Source organism: Talpa europaea (assembly GCF_964194135.1).
Source record: "Talpa europaea genome assembly, chromosome: 15".
In the NCBI taxonomy this organism is placed as follows: Eukaryota; Metazoa; Chordata; class Mammalia; order Eulipotyphla; family Talpidae; genus Talpa; species Talpa europaea.
The window spans coordinates 4,073,229-4,096,063 of record NC_140083.1 but is presented as its reverse complement, the minus strand read 5'-3'; the positions used below and the strand labels follow the sequence as shown (position 1 = coordinate 4,096,063).

General features: G+C 63.9%; 2 protein-coding genes across 5 annotated transcripts in view; one reads left to right on the top strand and one right to left on the bottom strand.

Moving 5' to 3' along the window:
- Nucleotides 1-815: 815 nt before the first annotated feature.
- On the top strand, nucleotides 816-7,572 carry SGSM3 (small G protein signaling modulator 3; the record flags this gene model as incomplete). Of its 3 annotated transcripts, none has more annotated exons than XM_084255337.1 (19): nucleotides 816-845; nucleotides 3,131-3,277; nucleotides 3,348-3,455; nucleotides 3,700-3,843; nucleotides 4,022-4,217; nucleotides 4,396-4,541; nucleotides 4,612-4,836; nucleotides 5,035-5,089; nucleotides 5,192-5,319; nucleotides 5,441-5,596; nucleotides 5,694-5,748; nucleotides 5,894-5,943; nucleotides 6,117-6,191; nucleotides 6,340-6,410; nucleotides 6,493-6,541; nucleotides 6,620-6,705; nucleotides 6,793-6,915; nucleotides 7,000-7,060; nucleotides 7,190-7,572. In XM_084255337.1, 19 exons carry the CDS (start codon nucleotides 816-818, stop codon nucleotides 7,265-7,267), a joined length of 1,983 nt encoding a protein of 660 aa, XP_084111463.1. In that variant the 3' UTR covers nucleotides 7,268-7,572. The 3 variants fall into 3 exon arrangements, with proteins under 3 accessions (XP_084111463.1, XP_084111462.1, XP_084111461.1); XM_084255336.1 differs by having other exon boundaries at nucleotides 6,039-6,191; XM_084255335.1 differs by having other exon boundaries at nucleotides 6,039-6,191; nucleotides 7,187-7,572.
- A 1,025-nt stretch (nucleotides 7,573-8,597) lies between these two features.
- MRTFA (myocardin related transcription factor A) overlaps nucleotides 8,598-22,835 on the bottom strand; it is a gene marked incomplete at both ends in the record, with an annotated part of 86,005 nt that continues 71,767 nt past the window's right edge. For both annotated transcript variants that reach the window (XM_084254940.1, XM_084254939.1), the window contains 10 exons: nucleotides 8,598-9,094; nucleotides 10,611-10,671; nucleotides 10,921-11,073; nucleotides 11,882-12,874; nucleotides 13,825-13,993; nucleotides 14,209-14,462; nucleotides 16,438-16,569; nucleotides 17,016-17,191; nucleotides 20,698-20,859; nucleotides 21,740-21,815. In XM_084254940.1, the coding sequence (XP_084111066.1) occupies nucleotides 8,598-9,094; nucleotides 10,611-10,671; nucleotides 10,921-11,073; nucleotides 11,882-12,874; nucleotides 13,825-13,993; nucleotides 14,209-14,462; nucleotides 16,438-16,569; nucleotides 17,016-17,191; nucleotides 20,698-20,859; nucleotides 21,740-21,815 (2,673 nt within the window). The remainder of the gene's footprint in view (nucleotides 9,095-10,610; nucleotides 10,672-10,920; nucleotides 11,074-11,881; nucleotides 12,875-13,824; nucleotides 13,994-14,208; nucleotides 14,463-16,437; nucleotides 16,570-17,015; nucleotides 17,192-20,697; nucleotides 20,860-21,739; nucleotides 21,816-22,835) is intronic.

The window sequence follows — 22,835 nt, the reverse complement described above, 5'->3', positions numbered from 1 at the left end:
CACAACCCAAGACCCTCCAGGTGAGAGGCAGGAACGTGGACATGAGTAACGTCCTTCCCTGCCCCTCTCACCTGTTTGCCCGAATCTGTGTCCTCTTCCCGCTTCCCTTACGCAGCGCCTCACTGCTCCGCGGCGAAGAGACAAAGTTTGGTTGTGTGGTGTCCTTGCTCCCTCCTCCCCGCCCGTCTCAATTTGGATGGTCCAGTGCCTCTCGGTGGGGAGAGGACTTGGGGGGTACCCCAGCCTGAATTCCCCCCACCCTGAAGGCTCTGCATTTTCTTCATCTCCTGTTGATTTTAGGAAGCCACATCCCTCCTGCTAGCGGCCCCTTCTCAGCCCTGACTCCGAGCATGTGGCCCCAAGAGCTCCTGGCCAAGTGCGCGCAGGTAGGGCACTAGCAGCAGCGGCAGCTCTGGGCCCAGCTTGTGGCCCTGAAGGGGCCCCACTCAGGTTACCCGGGACCGAGTCTTCCACCACATGCTGACACCATCAGGGAGGCGTCCGGCAGTCGGCTGGGGAAGGCACTGTGCTCGGGGTTACGGGGATGCAGGGTTGCCTAAAACCTGGTTTTGCCTTCATCGTATTCTCTTTGGCCTCCGAGAAGAGGAACGTGCGTGGGGAATCTAGAGAAGGTAGAGGATGGCCTCAGCAGGCTTTAGGGAAGGGTGGCCTTTGTGAGCCTTGAGGGCTGGGTGGATTTCCGCAGGCGGCAGTGTGGGTGGGGTCACCTGGCCCCCGTGGGCCCAGACCCTGACTCCCTCCCTAACCCTGGTTCTAGAGGGAAGAGTCAGCGGAGCGACCAGAGTTCTGCTACGATGAGTTCGGTTTCCGTGTGGACCAGGAAGGTGAGAGCCGGGCGTCGCCACGCCGCGTCCTCGGGGAGGCCCCCGCTCAGGCCTGGGCTCCGGAGTTCTGGCTCCGCATGGAGGACGGAGCCGTGTCTGCAGCATGAAGACGAGGCCCCAGACTCGCAGCCTCCAAAGAGGTCGGAAGGCAAAGCAGACTTAGCGTAAAAGAACTTTAATAGGATTAGTGTGCGCGGGAGGAGAATCGTTTCCCCACAGAACAGGCCAAATTACCCACCCCGCGGGGTGAGTGCCCAGCCGAACAGAGCTGGCCCAAGCAGGGCACAGAGGCCCCAATACTCGCCACAAGGCTAAGGCACCTTTTGGCGGGAACCATAGGAGCAAAATCAAAGTGCAAATCAAGGTCATAGGGTAACTGCCACCATCGTCGCCTCCCCACTGTCTCTCCGAGTCTCTGGTGCCAGGCCAAAGCCAAGAAGCAGGCGCGTCCTTCCTCTCAGTTCTCCCGTGTTAAGTGGGCGGGACAATGGCACCTCCCCCTTCCTGGAGCTGCCCGTGACATGGCAAAGGGTGCTGCTGTCACTATAGACGTTAAGACCTCTGGGCTCTTTAGATTTTTTTTTAAAGGCTATTTATGCATACAAGATCTAGGTACAGGCCGGAGGTGTGGGGGGTGAGAGGAGTCACCAGAGACTGAGTGGGGAGCAGAGCAGGCAGGCTGATGAAACACTGCTCAGGGGAGCAGCGGGGAGACAGGAGAGGTCTGCGGTGCCGTGAGGGTAGCTCCCTGGCTGGGGATGGAACTCGTGCTGCAGTGGCTGTGGACGGCTTCATAGGTTGAGTCTTACTCCCTTGCGCCAGCAGGGAGGCCCCGGGCTTTTTAACTTTTATTAATCTTCATATGATAATAAAGGCAAGAATGTCACTGTCGAGAAGTTGAAGAGCCCACCATCCTGCAGTTGAGATGAGCCATTCTTCAGGGTGTTTCTCTGGAAGTACTTTTCATAGTGAAGATCTCGCAGCTGCATGTTTATTACTCTGTGCTGCTCTCGCCTCGCCTTATACCCTGAGATTTGTCTGTCACTTGAGGCCTCTTTAAAGGTGTGGTTTCCAGTGCCGCATAACCTCGCACCGTCAGGGATCTGTGCCGTGGCTTTATCCTCGCCACCACTGTTCTGGGATTGGGCCTCTGGGCCGTTCCTCCTGTTTCTCATAAACACACTTTGGGGCTCCCAAATGGGCTGTTGAGAAAGTGACCCAGAAAGCCTGTCACCAGGACAGACTGACGGCTCAGCAAGCGAGGCATCTTCCGGCTCTCCTGTTTCCGGGCCGGGCCCAAGGGTGCCGTGCTTTCCAGTTGACAGGCAGGTAGCGGAAGCTCAGCTGGGCCTGAGGAAAGAGGGAGCGTGTCGGTGCAGTGGCGCGCTCCCTGTCTTGGTGGGACAACATTTGACATTTGTTACTTGAATCCTAAGTGAGACTTAAGATGTGTGTGTTTTACTCGGCGAACGATGAACTGAAGCTGTGGAGGCTGGAGGCGTGGCTTTAGTGGGGGTCGGGTGGGGTCTGGGGCGCAGCCCGCCTTGTCCTCGGTCACCAGGCATTGCGGGGGGCTGGCTGTGGCAGTGAGCAGATCCGTCATGCCGGAGGCAGAAGGGGGCAGCGGACTGGACCTGAGGTGGTGAGGGAGGGCTTTGGGGGGAATGTCTGGACAGACTTGGGGGGAAGCAAGCCAGTAGGTGTTAGTGCAAAGGCCCTGGGGCGGGGGTTGGGAGGGACTAGCTGCAGGGGAGGGGGTACCAGGAAAGCCGTGGAGAGGGTGGGAGCTGGGCGGAGGCTCTGCTGCTGGGGAGGTGGCGGCACTGCGGGGCTCTGGCGCAGGACTGACTGGTGTCCCAAGGGGCACGTGGATACCCGGTGGAGACGGGCCGGGCCGGTGGAGGGCGGTTGCGGGAGGCGGAGGAGCGGGCTCGGACTAGGTCAATGGCGGAGTCTGCTCGTGCTCAGAAGGGATCTGCGTGGGGTCTGAGTGGAGGAGGGGCCGAGGGTGGTTTCCAGGCACTGGGCTGAGCATCTGAGGGTGGAGGCGCGTGGAGGCGCGTTTGTGGGTCTGGGAGAGGCTGCGGCAGAGCAGGCGAAGAGCTGGGGTGTCCGTGGCCGAGTCTGGGCCCTAGACCCACAGACCAGGCCCGCGCTTTGGAGGCCACTTCGGTGGTACGGAGTCGCCTCCCTCCCTGTCTTCCCACGCACGCCCCACAGATGGTGCTGCAGACCCCAGTTCCAGCAGGCTGCTGGGGGTGTCTCTGGTGGAGGACCCCCCGCAGAGGCTGCGGTGGCAGGCCCACCTGGAGTTCACCCACAACCACGACGTGGGGGACCTCACCTGGGACAAGATCGCCGTCTCCCTGCCCCGCTCGGAGAAGCTCCGCTCCCTGGTGCTGGCCGGCATCCCGCACAGCATGAGGCCACAGGTGAGGTGGGGGGGCCTGCGGGGGCTTCCGGGGCCCACCGGAGCCTGAGCCTCGTCCTCTGCCCCCCCAGCTATGGATGCGACTCTCAGGCGCCCTGCAGAAGAAGAGGAGCTCCGAGCTGTCGTACCGGGAGGCGGTGAAGAACAGCTCTGACGACGAGACCGTCGCTGCCAAACAGGTGCGTCTCAGATCCAGGGCCTGCAGGGGCGCAGCCGCCTTGGTGAGGGGGACCCGGGAAACCCTCCTGTCATTCTGACGCCCCGGGACCTGGGGTCTGTGTGCGTTCCCCGAGGGAATCTGGTGGAGCCAGTCCCAGTGGCCGTGACCCTGAGGGAGGAGTGTCCGCTCCCTGTGGGGAGGGTGCTTGGGCCCGCTGCCCGCAGCTGCACCTCACGGCTCCTGCTGGGTGGGGGCTGTCACAGATCGAGAAGGACCTGCTCCGCACCATGCCCAGCAATGCCTGCTTTGCCAGCGTGGGCAGCATCGGCGTCCCGCGCCTGCGCAGGGTCCTCCGCGCGCTGGCCTGGCTCTACCCGGAGATCGGCTACTGCCAGGGCACCGGCATGGTGAGTGCAGCCCGGGCGGGGAGGGGGAAACTGAGTCTCTGGGCCCCCAGTGTCAGCTGATGTTACCATCCAGCGCGCTGGTACAGAAGGGCGCATGGCCCGGGAGGCGACCATCCCTGGGGTGCTGCTGACCCCCAGGGATACTGGGGTTACGGGGCCCTGTCCCCACCCCCGCCAGGTGGCCGCCTGCCTGCTGCTCTTCCTGGAGGAGGAGGACGCCTTCTGGATGATGTGCGCCATCGTCGAGGACCTGCTCCCCGCCTCCTACTTCAGCACCACCCTGCTGGGCGTCCAGACGGACCAGCGAGTCCTGCGCCACCTCATCGTCCAGTACCTGCCTCGCCTGGACAAGCTGCTCCAGGAGCATGACATCGGTGAGGGCTGCCCCCGCTTCCTCCACCTGGGGAAGCTCCGTGATGGTGTCACAGCACCCGAGTCTCTCTGGTCGCGCGCTCTCTCCCCGCGGAGCAGGCTCGGCCTCTGGTGGCTTTGGGGGGGTGCACGCCCCATCGCCTCCTTGGTCTCACGCGCCCCGGCTGGCCGTGTCCGCAGAGCTGTCCTTGATCACGCTGCACTGGTTCCTCACGGCCTTCGCCAGCGTCGTGCACGTCAGGCTGCTGCTGCGCCTCTGGGACCTGTTCTTCTACGAGGGCTCCCGGGTGCTGTTCCAGACCACGCTGGGCATGCTCCGCCTCAAGGTGCTCCCCCGCCCCGCCCCAGGGGAGGCGTCTCCCAGGCAGGCCCTGATGCCTTCCCCACCTGGTTCAGGAGGAGGAGCTGATCCAGTCGGAGAACTCGGCCTCCATCTTCAACACGCTGTCAGACATCCCGTCTCAGATCCAGGACGCCGAGCAGCTGCTGGGGGAGGCCATGCGGCTGGCCGGCTCCCTCACCGACGTCGCCGTGGAGACTCAGCGCCGCAAGCACCTGGCCTACCTCATGGCGGACCAGGGCCAGCTCCTGGGGACGAGCGCCACCACCACCCTCTCTCAGGTGGGCCCCGCCTCGCCCACCGCCTGAGGATGCCCAGGCGCCCTCCCCTGCTCTACTGCGCCTCCCCGTGGGCACCCCACGTCCCCCCTTGGCCTTGCCTGGCAGGGGTGTACTGTCCAGCTCTGACCTCAGAAGCCGCCACCCAGGGGCTCTGTGCTGAGGTCGGTCCCGGGCCGCACTGACCCGCGCCCCCCGCAGGTTGTCCGCCGCCGGACCCAGCGGAGGAAATCCGGCATCACCTCCCTGCTCTTCGGTGAGAACTGCTGTGGGGGCCAGGCAGGGCGTCTGTCCCCACGGCCTGGGGCTGGGAAGGGGCAGGGCTGGCTCTTGGCAGCCTCACTCTCCCGGCTCGCAGGTGAGGACGACCTGGAGGTGCTCAAGGCCAAGAACATCAAGCAGACGGAGCTGGTGGCCGACCTCCGGGAAGCCATCCTGCGTGTGGCGCGCCATTTCCAGTGCACTGACCCCAAAAACTGTAGTGTGGTGAGTCCCAGGCCGTGCGTGGCGCTCAACTGAGGGGCTCCCCTCGCCAGCCCACGTGCCAGGGAGCGAGGCGCAGGCAAGGCGGGGGGTCTGGGCTGAGGCTGCTGCTCGGTGCTGGCAGGAACTGACCCCGGACTACAGCATGGAGAGCCACCAGCGGGACCACGAGAACTACGTGGCCTGCTCGCGCAGCCACCGGCGCCGGGCCAAGGCCCTGCTGGACTTCGAGCGCCACGACGACGACGAGCTGGGCTTCCGCAAGAACGACATCATCACGGTGCGTGGCTGCCCCTCCCTAGCGGGGCTCCAGCCCCGGCCCTCGGCCACGAGCGTGGGGCCAGCCGAGCGCTCGTCCTGCCCTTTCTCCCGCACAGATCATCTCCCAGAAGGACGAGCACTGCTGGGTCGGGGAGCTGAACGGCCTTCGAGGTGAGGCTGCGGCCGTGTGGAGGGGGCCGTGGGCACAGGTGGCCTTCGCTGGGTCCCGCTCGCCCCAGGCTCTCCCAGCACCTGCCCTGGGGGGGTCGCTGGGGACGCGCGGTCTGCTCCTCAGGGGGCCCTGCTCCTCCCGCAGGCTGGTTTCCAGCCAAGTTCGTGGAAGTCCTGGATGAGCGGAGCAAGGAGGTAAAGGGAGCCGGGGCGGGCTGGCCGGGGCGGCGGGCGCCCGCGGGCCCGCGTGGGGGGTGGGGGCTGCCGCTCAGGCCCCTGCCCCCCATCAGTACTCCATTGCGGGGGACGACACGGTCACCGAGGGCGTCACGGACCTTGTGCGAGGGACGCTCTGCCCGGCCCTCAAGGCCTTGTTTGAACACGGACTGAAGAAGCCGTCTCTGCTTGGGGGCGCCTGCCACCCCTGGCTGTTCATCGAGGAGGTGAGTCGGCGGCGGGACCCCCACCCACCTCGCTGCGCTCTGCCCCCAGCCCCGGGACCCCGCGGAGCCGGCGGTGGGAGCTCACCGGGCGGAGACGTGCGCCCGGCCGGGCCTGGGGCTCTGACCCGGTACCTGCTCTGCTGTCCAGGCAGCCGGCCGGGAGGTCGAGAGAGACTTCGACTCGGTGTACTCGCGCCTGGTGCTGTGCAAGACCTACAGGTGCCCCGGGGCCTCCCGGCAGCCCGCGGGGGCGGGACGGCGGCCCGGCACACTGGGTGGGCTGACGTCTCTGTCCCCTCAGGCTGGATGAAGACGGCAAAGTGCTGACCCCGGAGGAGCTGCTGTACCGGGTCAGCGGGGCCGGGGGTGAGCTGGCGCCGGGGTCGGCAGCAGGGGCACTTCAGTGACGGCGGTGCCCTCCCTCCCAGGCGGTGCAGTCCGTGAACGTGAGCCACGACGCGGCGCACGCACAGATGGATGTCAAGCTCCGCTCGCTCATCTGCGTGGGGCTCAAGTGAGTGGCTGCGCCCTTGGGGGTGGGCGCTGGGCGGGGCGGAGAGGGCTCCCCGGGAAGCGGCCGGCCCACCCCGCCTGTCCCCAGTGAGCAGGTCCTGCACCTGTGGCTGGAGGTGCTGTGCTCCAGCCTGCCCACCGTGGAGAAGTGGTACCAGCCCTGGTCCTTCCTGCGCAGCCCCGGCTGGGTCCAGATCAAGTGCGAGCTCCGGTGAGAAGCTGGGGGCTGCTGGGGGGTGCGGCGGGCAGTAGCGCGCCTGAGGGTCCCTGACCGCATCCCCTGCCTCGCCTCCAGCGTCCTCTGCTGCTTCGCCTTCAGCCTCTCCCAGGACTGGGAACTCCCTGCGAAGAGAGAGGTGGGTTGTTGGGGCCGGGCCTCGCCTCCCAGCGCTCGCCCGGTGGCTGAGGCCGGGCCCCGGGGCCGGCATCTCCTGTAAGAAGCTGGCCCGGCCCCGTGACCGTGAGGCACTGTCCCTGCGCAGGAGGAGAAGAAGCCCCTGAAGGAGGGCGTGCAGGACATGCTGGTGAAGCACCACCTCTTCAGCTGGGACATAGACGGGTGACCCGCGCCGGCGCGCCACACCCAGCCCGGCCTCCCCCACGGCGCCGGTGACCAGAGCAGCCCTGCCCGCCCGCGCACGGCCCGGCCCGGCCAGGCTCGCTTTGGGATGGGGTCTGAGGGGACCCAGGCCCACCCCAAGCTGTGGGGTGAAGGCAAGACACCTTGGAGCTGAGGCCGGGCACCCAGGTAGGGCGCTCGGGGCCACCACCGGTGGCAGCAGAAGGCAGGGGCCCGGCTCAGCCCGTCGTGCCTGTGGGGGCCCCGCCCCAGCTCCACTGCTGGTGCCAACCAAACACCTCGTGGGCGCGCCCGTCAGGTTCTTCTCAGGAAGGGGGCGGGGGGGCCTCGGGGCGCCTTGACCTCTCTGTAAATAAACCATCTTGGAGAAAGTGCCGCCCGCCTCTGTCCCGCAGGACCGCGCAGCCTTCCGTCCGAGGCGCTGCCCCTCCTGGAACCGTCTCGAACACACACGGCCAGGCCACGCCACCCGCCCCCTCGGGGGATTGAACAAGACGGACCAACAAACGGTGTTTGTGATTTTATTTTAAAAAAATTCACACGGCCCCTCCCCTTCCCAGCGCCCTCTGCGTGACAGCGACGGGCCAGGAGGCAGGAGAGACCCCAGGCGGGTGGCGGCCACCTCTGCCCCTCCTGTCAGGGCCGTGGTGGCGGCAGTGAGGCAGTGGGATGGAATGTGGGCGGGTGGCACCCCTGCCCTCGTGGCACTGATAAGGAGCAGGAAGCAGGGGGGGGGCACTGCTGGAGTCGTGTGACGGCAACACGTGCTGGGCGGGGCTGGAGGACGGGGCAGCCCCACACCCTCCTGGTTGGGATGTGGAGGGAGCCGCATCCCCCTCGCGCTCCCCCAAAATCTATGCACTCGTAGGCGCTATAGAGGGCGTATGTACACTGTACAGAGCGCAGCCGGGGCGCCCCCTCCTGGGACTTGGGGGGGGGGTAGCATCTCGGGGAGGTAAAGGCCCAGATTCTTCACTTGCAGGAAAGCGGGGGAGGGAGGAGATTCGCGCCTGACCGCTCCTGCCTGAGCCACACTGGTCAGACAGGGCCCCTCCCACCTCACAGAAGGAGGCCGCGTAGAATCGCCCCCCCACGGGCCTGTCCAGGCCCCCACGGCCCCAGGACGGGGCCCAGAGCTACCCAGGGCAGCCTATCCCCCTCCATGGAGGCCCGGCCCAGCGCCCACAGAGGGAGCAGCGGGGGCTGTAGATTGTCAGGACTCACGACCACGCGGCGAGGCTGGGACAGTCACGCTCCCTCAGGTTCCCGAGGCCCGCGCCTCAGTGCTCCTGCCCGGCCCTGTAGGCCGAGAGCTACAAGCAGGAATCCCAGTGTAGCTGCAAGTCGTGGCCGTCCAGGAAGTCTGTGGAGAAGAGGCTCGGGGCGGCGGTGCTGAGCGGAGCCAGGCTCAGCACGGGGCCGCCCGACGACAGCTCCAGCCAGTCCATGCTGTCCAGGTGGCCGTCGCTCAGGTCCAGGCCCAGGCTGCCGGGCTCGGGGGCAAAGTGCAGTTCCGAGGTGTCCATGGGCGAGGGGGGGTGGTCCAGGATGGCCGAGCTGCTCAGCATCTGGCTGTGGAGATCGTCGATGAGCGAGAGGGACTCGGGCCCCTCGTGCCCGGCGGTCAGCAGGGGCAGCCCGGTGCTGCTCTCCAGGAAGTCCTCCAGGCGGCCGGGGAGCGCAGGGGAGCCCGCCGGGACGGCCTGGGGCTGCTCGGGGGCGGGTGGGGACGGCGCAGCCAACGGGGCCCCGCAGGCAGCTGTCGCGGGGCGCTTCTCTGTCTCTGGCTCCTTGAAATCCGCTGAAATCTCTGGTAAGAAAGTGAACGGGCGTCAGGACTGGACCCGAAACGGGGCCCTCGGCTTACACCAGGTAAAGGTGAGCTCGAGAAGGACCGAAGAGTTAAGTTCAGGAGCTAAAACCACAACTCTCGAGGCGGGGAAAGACTGTGTGCGCCCACGTGCGAAAGCTGGGGTGCAGGCCAGAGCAGGGGGTGGGGTCAGCATTCACCCGAGCCAGCGCGGGGAGCAGACCAGGCAGAAGGACCGACACACACCGCGGAGGGGAGCAGCAGGGGCAGGAGGTCTGCTGCCCTGGCCGCAGGGGGCTCGTGCTGAGGCTCCACCCCCCAGGCCATCAGGGAGACCCAAAGGGGAAAATCTTAATGGTTCAGGATTTGAGGTGGGTTTCGCGGGCGTGACTCTGCACTCTCTGAAGTCAGCATCCACTGAGACTGCACAGGAGACCCGGTGAGGGGAGGAAACATTTCGGGGCGCGCGCAAGGGACTAACGACCAGCCCCAGAGGCCCTGCTCGGCGCCCGCCTGGAACGGCCAGGGACGGGCCCAGACGTTCCTCCCGCAGAGGGGCTGTGGGCGCCGCCCGGACGCGAGTCCAGCCGCGAGGACGGCGCGCCAGGAGGGCCGCGGCACTGGGGGCGGGTGGAAGGGCAGAGGCGGGGACCCCGGCTGGTCCACACCCGTGAGCGCGGGCGCTTCTTCCCCCCCCCCTCCCCCCCCCCCCCCCCCCCCCCCCGCTCCGGCCGGCATCGCTCGCCCAGGCCGGCGAGCCCCGACTGCGGGCGGGCGGGCGAGCGCCAGGGGGCCAGCCGCAAGGACGGACGCCCGCCTGCCTCGCGCCACAACACAGATGAAGCTGGGGGGCACCCTAGGGGAACCCCAAAGCCAAGACAGCGGTGCTGTGTGACTCACTACGCGAGGGATCTGGCGCCGAGCGGGGCTGCCTGGGAATGGGCAGGAGCCCGGGCCGCAGCCTGGGCCCAGCCGTCCCCTCCACACAGGCCCCGGGCGGCCCCGCGCGGGCGCTCGCTCGCCAGAACAGCCCGACTCCAGCTCTGCTCCGCTCAGCGGCCCGGCGCCCCGTGCACGTCCACGCGGGAGTCCCCACGGCCGCCTCCTGCCCCTCCCTCTGGGGACAGTCCTCGGCTTCCCCCGCTCCTCCCCCTCCGCGCCCCAGCTCCACCCGCGCTCCTCAGGGGCGCCCGCAGTCCAAGCTGCACCTGCTGGAGGAGCTGGACCCTGACCAGCCCCAGTATTCCCCGCCCCCACCCCCCAACGTGCCCCCGAACCCACGATGACGCGACTGCGCACCGCAGTGGCCCGGGCTGCGGGGCTGGCACCCGCAAACCCAACATTCGCCGCCGCGGCCTCACGGAGCTGCCCTCGTGGCGCCTCGGAGGCGCCGCGTCGCCGCTGCCGCTCGCAGGCCCGAGCCCGAGCCCGCCGGCACGAGCGCGCGGGGACAGAGACGGCGCGGCAGGCGGACCCCGGGGCCGCAGACACCCTGGGCCGGGAGGCCGGGATTTACCTCCGCTCTGAATGAGGATGTCGAACAGGTCGTCCATCTGCTGGATGGAGGAGCCGTTTTCCTGCCGACAGAAAACAAACCCCTGAACAGCCGGACGGGGCCCGCCCCGGCTCGGGCACAGGCTCCTCCGTCCCTGCACTGGCGGCGCTGCCACCGCACCCCAAGGCCTCCCTGACCCCACGAGGCCTGGCTCCCGCATCCCCGCCCCGAAGGCCCATCCAGACCCCCGACCTCCGGCTGGGTTCGGGGCCGCGGGCCGCCAGCCACCGAGGTGCCACCGCCCGACCAGGCCCCAGTCTACCTTCTTCACCTGCGGCCGCGGCTGCTGGCTCACGGCCTCCTCGTAGCCCGGCGGCTCCTTCTTCAGCAGAGACGTGGGGCTCCCAAAGAGCGGCTGTGGCGGGGGCTCCAGGTCCATCTGGGCCGGTGGTCCAGGGGCTGGAGACCCCGGCGGGGACCCAGGCTGGAAGGAGAGAAGCGGGGTGAGGGGCAGGCCGGGCCCGCACACCCCGGAGGGCAAGGCAGGAGGCGCCGCCCTCCACCCCGGGCCAGCTTTCCCAGCCCCCGGGCGGGCATGGAGGACACTGGAGGAGCTGAGATGGGGGGTGTCTGACCTCTGACCCTGCGGCGGGCGGGGAGACACAGGGTGACTGGGGGGGGGGTTAGGCAGGAGCCACAGAGACAATGAGGGGCTGCGGGGTGCCTCCTCCCCCTCCCCGGCTCCTGTCACCGCCCCCTCTGCCCTCCTGGGCCCGAAGCCGTCTCACCTCCGGGCCGGGCTGCGGGGCGGGGCGGGGCTGGGAGGGTGGCAGCAGCAGGGAGCTGGCCGCCGATGACCCGTTGGTGGGGGACAGCTGGCCTCTCTGGGGGGAGAAAGGAGAGGAGCTGGCACCAGGCTCGGCACAGCCACCCCGCCCCAGGGCGGGCAGCCCCGACCTCGCGACCTCGCCGGGGCCGGCCCCCAGGGAGCAGATGTGGGCGCGCCCAAGTGGACGATGCTCAGGAGCCCCCTGCCAGGTGCTGAAACTTTCTGACGTGATGCCAGAGAGGCGGACAGTCCCGATCCCCGCCCGGCCAAGGCTGGGGGTTCACGGGTGGGTCCCTCAGCCTCCCCATGTCTTAGCGCCCCCCTTGGTGAAAGGGGAGTAAGAGCCTTCATTTTTGCGGCTTGGTGGGAAGACTGGAGGCAAATACAACCTGCTCAGGGGGTGCTGGGCAAGTGGGGCTGCCACCCTCCCCTGCCGGCCCCCGCCCCTCCCACACCCAGACACCTGCTGGGGGCTCCCGCTGGGCAGGCCAGAGCTGTCTGCATTCTTATTGGTCACGGTGAGGACAAGGTGGGTCCCTGTGGAGTCGGTGATGAGGGTGGGAGGTGTGACCCCCTTGATGAGGCCGGGGCCGGGCGGGCCCAGAAGCAGCTGGGGGGTGGAGGCCAGCTCGGGCTCAGGCAGCCCGGCTTCTTGCTTCACCACCACAGGCGGGGGCACCAGGGCACAGGCGTCTACGTGGTGGTGGGCGGCCAGGCTGGGGCTGAAGGGCTGAGCGGGGCCCGGGGGCTGCTGGCTCAGTGGACAGCTGGGGAAGCTGTTCTCCTGCTTCACCGGGGCGCCCAGAGCGGCCGGGGCGGGCTGCTGGGCCTGCTTCCCCTGCTCCAGCTGCAGCCTGAGCCACTCCACCTGCTGCTGCTTCTGCCGGAGCATGCGGGTCAGCTCCTCGATCTGCTTGTCCTTCTCCTGCAGCATCTGGTCCTTATCGCGCCCCTCCAGCTCTGCCCGCACCCCAGGGCTCAGACAGCAGGACCCCGCCCGGGGGCCCTCCTCCTTCACGAGGATCTGCAGGGGCGAGGTCTGCAGGGTGAGCTGCGTCAGAGGTGATGTCACCATCTCACCAAAGGCGTCCCCGGGAGTGGAGTTCTCATCGCCCGTGCTGAGCAGCGAGCGCTCCGAGGGGGTGGGGGACACGGGGGGCGTGGAGCCCGTGCTGCCGAACTTCACCACTCCGTTGCTGGTCACCGTGGCCACCACCACCTCGGCCGGCGCCAGGCCTGCTGCCACCAGAGCAGGCCCCGTGCTCAGCCTCGCTGCCGGGAAGGCGACCACCACCTCGCCGGCCTTGGGCAGGATGGACGTGGCGGCAGGGGCCTTGGGAGCCCCCGGGGCGGGGCTGACTTGGTCTTGGTAGGCGCGCAGGCGCTCAATCAGCTCTGTCTTGGTGCCCGAGACAGGCAGCGACCGCAGCTTCAGCTCCTGCTTCAGCTCTGCCACCTGCAAGGGGGTGGATGGAGAGTCGGGCAGCAGGGCACACAGCAACCGGGCCCAGGCAAGAGGGCGCGGGGGACACTGGGAGATGAGCCGTCTGTTGGGTAGGCCTGTGTCTCCAAGCCCCACCGGCCACTGCAGATCTATCCCCTGCCCCCAACCACAGGGGAGGGTGAGCCAGGTGCCTGGCCTCGCCACACCAGGGCCTGGCTCAATGCCCCACTCCCCAATCTGGGCATGATGCGCGCTGCCCAGTGGTGCTTATGTGAAGGGACTGGGTTTCCAAAGGTCAACCACACCCCCAGAGCACAGCTAGAGCTCGGAGTCAAGCCCAGGGCTGAGGGACCCACTGCCCCCACGTCCTACTGGGGTCAGGTGGCGACCAGGAGGGCCCCTCTGGGTGAGAGGACGCGCATTCGGGGGGGGGGCACATGCCCCATTTCATCTGACGGGGACAGATGACGGCCAGAGCGGGGCCTGTGACGCGAGTGGGCGCGCTCCTTCCAGCACGGGCCGTGTGATGTGGCTGATTCCTTCTCTGGGGCCAAGCTGACAGGCCGGGGGTGCCGGAGTGGAGACCCCAGAGTTTGATTCATTGCTCTACCGCTGGCCAGACTGTGACCCCAGACAAGCCTCTGGCCCCATCAACCGCTGGATCTTCCCTGCGAGGACGACCCCGCCCCGAGGCTCCCACTGCGCCAGAGACCGAGGTGGACGTGGGCTGAGCCCAGCCCTGGACAGACCCCACGCGTGCGGCTGACAGTCATGACCAGGACGCGACGCAGAGGGGCAGGGCTGGCAGGCTGGCGGCCTCTGGCGGAGATTGCGGTCAGGAGCTCCGCCTGCCTCCCTGGGCCTGGGCCTGGGCCTGGGCCAGCTGTCTTCTCTGCCTGACACCAGGGCCCGGACAGCCACAGGGGAGGCCAGGCTGGCGGTGGGGAGAGGGCGCCGCCTACCTTCATGTCGTCCAGGTTGGCAGGCAGGGTTCCTGGCTTGCCAGCCTGTGAGGAGCTGTTCTGACGCGTCAGCCCACCGGGCCCAGGGGCGCCTGAGCTGCTGCTGCAGGAGGTGGAGACGCTGCGCGCTGGGGGCGCCCCACTGCTTCCCAGAGCCTCGCCTGCCGGCCTGAGGAGGTAGAAAGTGCTTTCAGCCGCTGCCCTCCCTCTGCAGGGCCGGGGCAGGACGGGCGGGCAGGAGGGTTACCGCAGGCCCCGCTTGGGGACCATGCTCGCAGGAGTCCAGACCAAAGGACGGCTCCCCACCAACCCACCAGGCCCAGCCCCCACCTGTCTGGGGCTGCCCACAGTGCACGGGGCCGGGGGCGCTATGGGGGTGCCTACTTTGGGGGGGCAGGCAGAATGGTCTGGTAGTTGTAGTGCTGCTGCTGCTGCTGGTTGAGGATCTGCAGCTGGAGGAAGAGCTGCTGCTGCTGCAGGATCTTGGCATAGGAGGAGTCCATGGGGGGCGCCCCCTTGTCCTGCTTTTGGTCCGGGGGGATGTACTGGTGGTACTTGAGCTTCTTCACCTTTGGCTTCAGCTCCTTGGCTTTCTTGCTGCGCTGTGACTTCTCGCTGGCTGGCTTGGGTTGGCTTTGCTGAGGGCACAGGAGGCAAAGGTGCAGTCAGGGGGCAGCCAGGCTTCCGGGAAGGGGCAGCCTGCTGCTGCCAGCCGAGCAGTGGCTGAGAAGGCGCCCGCCGCCACCTGCCCTCCTCCACTCTCCTCCTCAAAGGCAAAGGCCTCCTCAGGACCCTCAAGCCTGCCCGGGAGGGGGCCGGGGCTGATGGGCTGGGCACCGCCTCTCTTAAGAAAGCTTCTGCCTAGAGGGAAAATCAACCGTGTGCAGAGGTCACTGTGACCTTGAGCAAAGAGTGGGTTTGCCGTGGAGGTAAAGGCCGGTTTATGGTGCCCGTGCCGTCCACGACCACGTCACGCAGGCCTGGGGGAACCCTGTCAGGCTGGAACAAGCGTGTCCACCTGAAGCTGAGGAACCAGGAAAAGACGCCTTTTCAGAGAAGTCACTCACCCAAGGTCATAAAGTGACCTTGATCTCGGGGGGTGGGGGGGGAGCCAGGGTGCATGCCCAGGACTCCGATAGCCCCTGTTGGTTCAGTGTGCTCTGCACGCGGGGGGTCTGCCACTGGATTTTACGGTCAACGAGGCCCCAGCAGGCAAAGAAAGGCCAGCAGGTCAAGCCGGGGAGGCCTGGCCTGGGGTCAGGGAACAGTGGCAGTGCACGAGGGCCAGAGCTGGCAGGGGAGTGCAGGGCAGGGCCAAGAGCACCTAGAACAAGGAGCGAGGGGAGACTTGAGGTGGACCTAAGCTGGGGACTCCACCAGGCAGCAGTGGGAAACCAGAGCAAAGATCTGGGGAGAGGGGACGCAATGAAGCAGGCGGCAGGTGAGCAAGTCAAAGGTTTCTGGTTTTGAACTTTGGCAACTGTGGAGACAGTAGCCCCTTCGCGGAACACTCAGGAAGTCAAGCAGAGGGTCTGGCCCTGCTAGTAAGTATGGCAACAGGCGAATGCCCAGAGCTGGCAGATACCCACGTGGATGGAGACGGGGCCTGGGAGCACCCTACCGAAAGGGAGGACGGAGTGGGGGAGAGCTGTGGCAAAGGCAATGGAAAGCAGAAGAGCAGACAGAGGAGTTCACCAAGGGGTCAGAGACAGATGGGGGGCTGGGTTTGACAATGGGAACCCTGAGTAGACATTCTAGTTCCCTGACAGGGCTGGGGAGCCACAGGCGCTCAGGCGTTACTGGGAAAGAGGAAGCACAGACAATACATATATTCTGTCAAAAGTATGCGGTCAAAGGAAGGCACCCCTTGTGTGACGAGAATGGGTCTGAGAGAGGAATTTTGGGGGGAAACCTTGACATCTGTGGTCAGTCAGGAGCAGACCACACAGGCGAGAGTGGTGAGGCTGATGACGGGTCACGGGAACAGCACACGGACCTGGAGGAGCCACTCCTTCCCCTGGGACTGGGGCAGCCAAAGGGACTTCCCGCAAGGAGCGAAGCTGCGTCCAGGCTGTGAGTGGCAGAAGGGGAGAGGCACTAACCGGGGACACAGTGCCCAGGGTCACTGGGCTAGAGAAGCCACGAGACAAGGGAAGCGAGTGGGGCGGGCGGAAGGGGACCTGCCAGGAGGAGTCGGCGTGCCGCTCTTGGTCTGTGGGGTGACCAGTAGTGACCCCCCCAGAGGTTCTGTGGCTGTCCTGTGGGGCTGACAGGTAATGCTGCCCCTTCGGTTATTTCAGATCTTGAGGACAAATGCCCGACACGGCCAGCTCTGTGACGGTGCTGGTCAGCACACTTGAGTGTGTCACTTGTGGAGCAGCAACGTCTGCCCAGCGGCTGCTCCGGACAGTGGACGGAGGGAGGCAGGAGCGAGCAAGTGGAAAGCCCTGTGCAGAGGCGGGCACGCTGCTCGGGGACAGTCAGGAGCCCCAGAGAAAACAGGAAGAATCCCATGTGGCCTCAATGAGCTCTGCTGGTCCAGGGGGAGAGAGTCACCCCTCCCCACCCCCCGCTGGGAGGAGAGGGCAGGGCACAACCATCAGCAAACTGCACCTTAATGAGCGTTGGGGAGGGCCTGGCGGCAGGGACGGTGGTTCCATTGGGGAGGCTGGGAGGCAGGGGAGGCTGCTCTGTCAGGAAAAGCGTTTCTCCAGAATCCGGGCCCACTGGGAGTTGAGAAACAACCTGAAAAAAGAAGAGGGGCATGAGGACGCCCTCCTTTTCTGGGCCTCCAGAGGCACAAGCACACCCTAGCGCTGCCCTGCCTGTCGGAAGCGACGGCAGCCACCTGCTGGACACCACCACCATGGAGATGAGTGGTGGGCAGAGAGCGGGGGGACCGGGAGGAGGCAGAGGCCGTGAAAGGTCACTGGAGTGCACACGCTTTGGCGAAGCAGGCGCTGGGAATGAAAGGCAGCCCCACCGCAGCCTCCCCCGGGACTACGGTGCTCAGGCTGGCAGAAATGGCCCATGTCGCCCTCCCCACCCTGGGACTCACGCAGCCAGTTCCTGGCCTACGGGGGCCATACCCCCTGGCTTTCTGTCCCACCTAGCACAAGCAAGAGACCTCATTGTGGTCATACTGGCAAAGTCTGGGGCCTGGGGGGGGCACAGGGAGTGGGTGAGCTCACCTGACTGGGGGATCCAGAGGCGGCACTGGGCAGCGGCTCACTGACTCGGGCTTCCAGCGGCGACGGCACTGAGCCCGGGGACTCATGGCTGGCGGGCTGCTCAGGGGATAAGGCATCGCTGCTGTCCTCATCGAAGGAAGAGCTGTCCGCCACTTTGGGGTAATTCACCTGGCCCACTGAAAGTCAAAGTCAGTGTCGGCCTCTACTCCTACCCCAGCGAGTAAGAAGGGAGGCCACGCTCACCAGCCGAGGCTGTCCCGGCAAAGTGTCTGCCCTTGGGCCCCCCCAAGTCCCAGCAAGGGAGACCAGTAGCCAACCCGCTTCCTGGGCCCAAAGGAAGTCTACGGAAGTTCATGAGCATAACCCAAAGCAAAGGCCAGTCTTAGGAGGCCATCAACATGCTCCCTGGGGAGCGCGTTGGGTGAGAAAAGGACTGATCTTTAACCTCAAGCTTTTAAATCCAGGCTTTGTCCTGTCTTCAAAGTCAAGTTCCGCCCTCCCTGCCTCCAAATGCTGTCTCCCTGCCTCGTCTGTCCGTCCTGTGGCTGCCCTGAACTCCTCTGTGGGCCCTGAGAGGGGGGCCTTGAGAGCGCAGACTTCCTGGGCTTGTCAGAACGCCCCACAGGCCAGCAAGCACCTGGGAAAGGGACACCTGCTGGCACAAGTGACAGCACTGCTCGACATCCGGGGACCTCCTGTTAGCAGCCAGTGACTCCAGACACTCAAGGCCTGGCGGCAGCGGCCACCAACAAACAGCTCCCCTACTGTCACTGGCCACCTGCTGCTCACGGCCGAGGCAGGCTGGGTGCTGGCGCTCCTCTAGCACTGGGGGTAGGGCTGAGGCGAGGCGGGAGGAACGGCGTGGAACTCGTGGAACGTCCCAGCGTGGAACTCCCAGGACCCAGAGGGAAGGGAATAGGACGAGTAGGATATTTCCAAAGACTCCTGTCATAAGCACCCCCTCAGCATGCCAGGGGAGGAGGTTCTGTGCTGGTCTGTCCTCCACACAGAGGAACTGGGGCCGTGGACAGAGGTGAGCAGCCGGCCACGCTCGGGAAACCTGCTGTGGTGGTGACACCACAGAGAAGGAACAGGAACAGGTCAGTAACTCTCCCAGCAGATTCTGTGACCTTCAGCTCTCTCCTCCCTGGGAAGGACACACCTGAGCCTGCTTGTCCGCCGGCCGGCGGTGGTGGTGGAGCAGGCATCCCCATGGCGGCCGCCCCCAGCAGGGCTGCCTCTAGTGCTCCCCTGGCCTGTCCCAGGAAGGCACATGGCGGTCACACACCCAGATTCCTCAACCCCTTCTGCCCAGCCAGGGGACCTGCTGTGGGCCCGGCCCAGGCCCGGACGCAGGACCCAGGATGGAAGGGCTGCAATTCCACCCCTGTCAGCGCAGCCCGAGGAAGCCCCAGGAGCGGTGTGTCTGGAGTGGCCAGGCAGGGGCTGGGGACAGCACGGGGAGGCCCTGCCCTCCAGAAGTTTATGGGCGAGTCACCCACCATGGAGCTCGGTAGCTGTCAGAGACATGGACTCAAAGGGGATGCTGAGGAGAGGCTCAGGGAAGACTTCCTAGAGGGAGGGGTTGACATGAACCTACAGCTCAACCGGGGTGGCCTGGAAAAAGGGTGCTGGGGGGAGTGGCTATGTCGGGGGTGCTGGGGGACACGGCAGGAGAGCACGGCACCTGCAAAGCTCCCATGCACAGCAGGCCTACGGACAATCTTGGCTCCCTCTTCCAGTCCACACCAGTTTGGCCACCACCTCCTGAGACAAGCCTCCACCTCAGCCCTGGTCCCACTGCCGCTACCTCCTCTGGCCCCCCTCACTCCCAAACTCCTTCATCCCAGCTCATGAGCCTGCTCCTCTTCTCCCAGCTAAAAAACCCTTCCTCAGCCACATCTTTTCTCCCCCACTGACCTTTTGAACAAATGGTTACACTTGCTGCCGCCACTTCCTTACCCCCACATGACCTGGCTTTTGCTGGCAAATACTCCTTTCTCTCAAGTCACCAAACGATGACCTCACTGCCAGGCTGAACTACCTCCCAGGCCTCTGGTTCTCCCACGAGCCAGGCGCTGCCAGCCTCCAGGCCACCCCCACACTGTCCCCTCAGCCTGGAACATCCTTCTGCACTTTCTCCACTTGGCAAACTGAATCAAGCTCCAGGCTGCTCCCAACACACGACACCCTCTGTGGCAGCTGCCCAACCCCGCCCCAGGCCCTGGGGAGCCTGGAGGGGAACCCAGCACTGTAGCTACCATGGCTGCTGTCAATGCATCTGTAAGGACAGCACTGCCAGACTGGCCAGCAACCCACCCGTGAGTGTCAGGTGCCGAGGACTGTGCTGGACCCTCTATACCCCGAGTGAGCTGGCGAAGAGCCCCGCCAGCCACAGCGATGTCCCTTCTACTGCACGGCGCCAGCACCTGCCCGGAGCCAGACTGGGAAACCACTTATTTATACGTAGTCTTCTCACAACAGACAGACTTCTTGGAGGGCAGTGCTATATCTTGTTCATCTCCGTAACGTCACCAGGGTCTGGCAGCTGCCAACTCTCAGCCACCATGTCAGTCTTTGGCTGGCCTGAGAACTGACCTCGGCCCAAACACTAGGCTGGAACTAGGAGCTGCTGCAGAATCTGGTGAAGATCTGGGCAGGAGACCATGCAGATGAGGCGGGATGAACACAGGGCAAAGCGATGAAAGAACAGGATTGGGGCGGGGCAGGGTGGGGCGGGGCAGGGGTCTACCAGAGCCCTTGAGAGTGCGGCTGGGGCTGCTCCTGTGTTCCTGACCTGCACCCTGCCCAAAGAGCGAACTCCTCCTACAGTGGGACACTGAGCCTCCCTTCGCTAAAGGTACGGGTGGGGGGACGCCGAATGGCCTTGTCCAGGAGCAGGTCCTGGGCCCACTGAACTGAAGGAGACACGTCTTTACCAACGGTGGTGACAAGGGTCTAAGGGAATCACGTCCTAACCCTGACACATGAGGCCCTGCACTCCTGGCCTGAGGCCCCACCTCAAGTTTTGACCCTTCTTTTCCAAGTCCACCTGCAGCCGGTCCCTCCCAGGGCACACTGGCTCTGCCCGAAGCACACGTTCTTCCCTTGCCGACACTTCAGTTTCTACTCCTCTTGCAGCCCCCATTCTTGGCTGCTGCCCTCTCTGATACGGCACCCACCCCCCATGCCTCTAATACAGCTCCAGCCTCTGTCCGCCTCTGGCCTACTGACCTGCCTATATCTGCCCAAGGGGCAAGGCCTGCCTTGTGGGGATGTGGTCCTAGCATCTAGCACACTGCCTGGATCAAAATTTGTTGAGTGAAATATCTGTGGCAAGGGTCAACTCCCAGAAGAGATTCACTAAAAAAAAAAAAACAGTAAGGCACAGATTTCTAATACCTGCCTCTCTGCGTGTTCCTACACACTGATGCCAACACCTGTCTGCCCTCTAAGTGTACCAGTCCCTGGATTTACAGATAGTCAGAGGCCTGTTAGTTATTTTGACACAACACTGACCCTTAAGGCCACCAGTCCTGTCCCAAGGTAACACAATCTATTTATCAGGCTCTTGAACTCTGCCCCTCGGTTCCCCCAGGCTAAGCAGGGAGTCAAAGAGCAAGACGCCCAGAGCTCCTTGCCTCTGCGGCTAGGCTGCAAACAGGTGGACAGGGCCTCTCACCTATGATGGCCTCTTTCAAGCTGGACTCCACAGGCAGAATGTTCTTCTCCACCAGCTCCATGGGGCCAGGCCTCTGTGCAATCTTCTCGTTGAGGTCATCAGCCAATCTGGCTCTCTTCAACTTCAGCTGCTTGGCCTGGAGGGAAGGCTCAGCCGAGGTCTCTGCCCGTGGAGAGAATGGGGGGTGGGGAGACAGGAGGATGAAGGAGTGGACCTGGTTCTACCTCGGGAACTCCAGAGAGCATAAGAAAGCCAAGTACCCCAGGCAATAAAGGTGGCTGGGCTTGATGTTTCACAGAAGGGGTCGCCACTGTGGGGATAGTATGTGGTCACGCACAATGGTCACCAGGCAGAGGCCAGCTCAGGGGACTCTGAGGTGGAGCTACAGAGCTGAGAAGAGCACCAGACAACAGAGCCATCTCCACCTCCCCTCAAGCCTACTATGTGACCGGGGCAATTCACCTCCCTGCTCTGGGTTTCAGTGTCTCCATCTGCAAAATGTAGGGTTCAGACAAGGAAAATTCTCTTCCAGTGCTGAAGAGGGCTCAAAACTAAACAAAAAAATGGGTAGAGTCATACTGCTTTTAGCAGTCAGACCTTTTCTCCACTGGAATGTGGAAATAAGGGTGTGTTGCGGCCAAGCAGAGTACGTCTAGGGTGCTCTTACTGGTAAGACACAGTAAACGCTGGATGGATGGATGGATGGATGGATGGATGGATGGATGGATGGATGGATGGATGGATGGATGGAAACTAAGTTTTGGAGGAAAGAAATTCATAGGAAAGGATGATGAGACCCAGGGGCACCAAATGGCCACAGGAGAAAAGGGCCTGGTAGCCCAGAGAAGGTGATTATGCCTTAGGGAGTGCCCTAATGCCAATGGCAACTGCCATAGCACTGCTGTTTTATGGTGAGGGCTCTGGTTTACCCACTGCCAGCTGAAAGGGGAGTGGTCAGGAGGGAAGGAGAACTGCAGGTGGCACAGTGGTGGAGCAGGGAGAACCCAGGTCTAGATGAAAAATCATTTCCAATCTAACACACCTTCTAGAATGTGCATCCTGACCAGCTCCGATCTTTCAGGCCGGGAACGAATCTTCCGTTTCAGATAATCTTCTGTCTGTAGAAAAAAAACGACAACAGGCTCTCAATCCAGATCACAACACCTGGCATGAACAGGTGTTGGTCACCTCTGCAGCCCCCACAGTCTCAGCTCAAGACTGCAGGGTTCTGAGGCCAGAGGAGGCCGCGTCACGTCCAACTGCACTACCAAAGCCGCCAATCATCTGTCAAGACCATTTGTCTCTCTGACGTTGAACTACTATTTTTTAATAGATTACTTTTACGACAATAAACTACATGCTCACTGAAGAAAATCTAGAGACTTAGAAAAAGAGTAAGACATTTTTAATCATCCACTGTTAGAATTTTGAGTTATTTGTTTCTAATCATTCTTCCACATAGAAGATAAGCTTAATTTTGCAGGGTTATAATCATACTGAAGTGTAATTTTATATCCCATTTCAAAATTTTTAGCATTGCATCATCTCATGAGCATTTTCCATTCATTCTGAAGAATGCCAAATGGAATACTAATTTTGAGACATGCTGTTATAGTTATAACATGCTGTTACAGTTCCTTAAAACCCAGTGTCCTCAATTTTGCATTGCTGAGACTCCAGGCAAACTAAACCATTCCAGAGAGCCACCCCACTGCCTCGTGCCAATGTTATAATAAATGTGTGACCCCAGATGTGTCTGATTTCAAAGCCTATGCTCTTAACTTCTGTACCACTGTTTTTTAAAACCCTAGGTCAAGATCATTAGTGGGCAGCACCAGCACAGGACAGGACAGAATAGAATGGAAGAAAATTGCAAATAAAAATAGCACAGCACACTCCATGTAGTAAAGGTAAAGATTTGGCCCCCGCCCTGGGGGTCTGCGGCCTTGGTTCTCCAGATGAGCAGCAGAGTGCCAGCCTTAGGGTGGTGCTGAGCTCTCCAGGAGATGGTTCCAGATGCCCTGGGGAGGGGGCTGATCACCCATCTACAGTGGGCAGAAGTATTACATGGCTGCTGAGAAGACGGTAAAAGGCACTGGACACTGCAGGTCTTCACAGCCCTAAGAGGAGTATTTTCT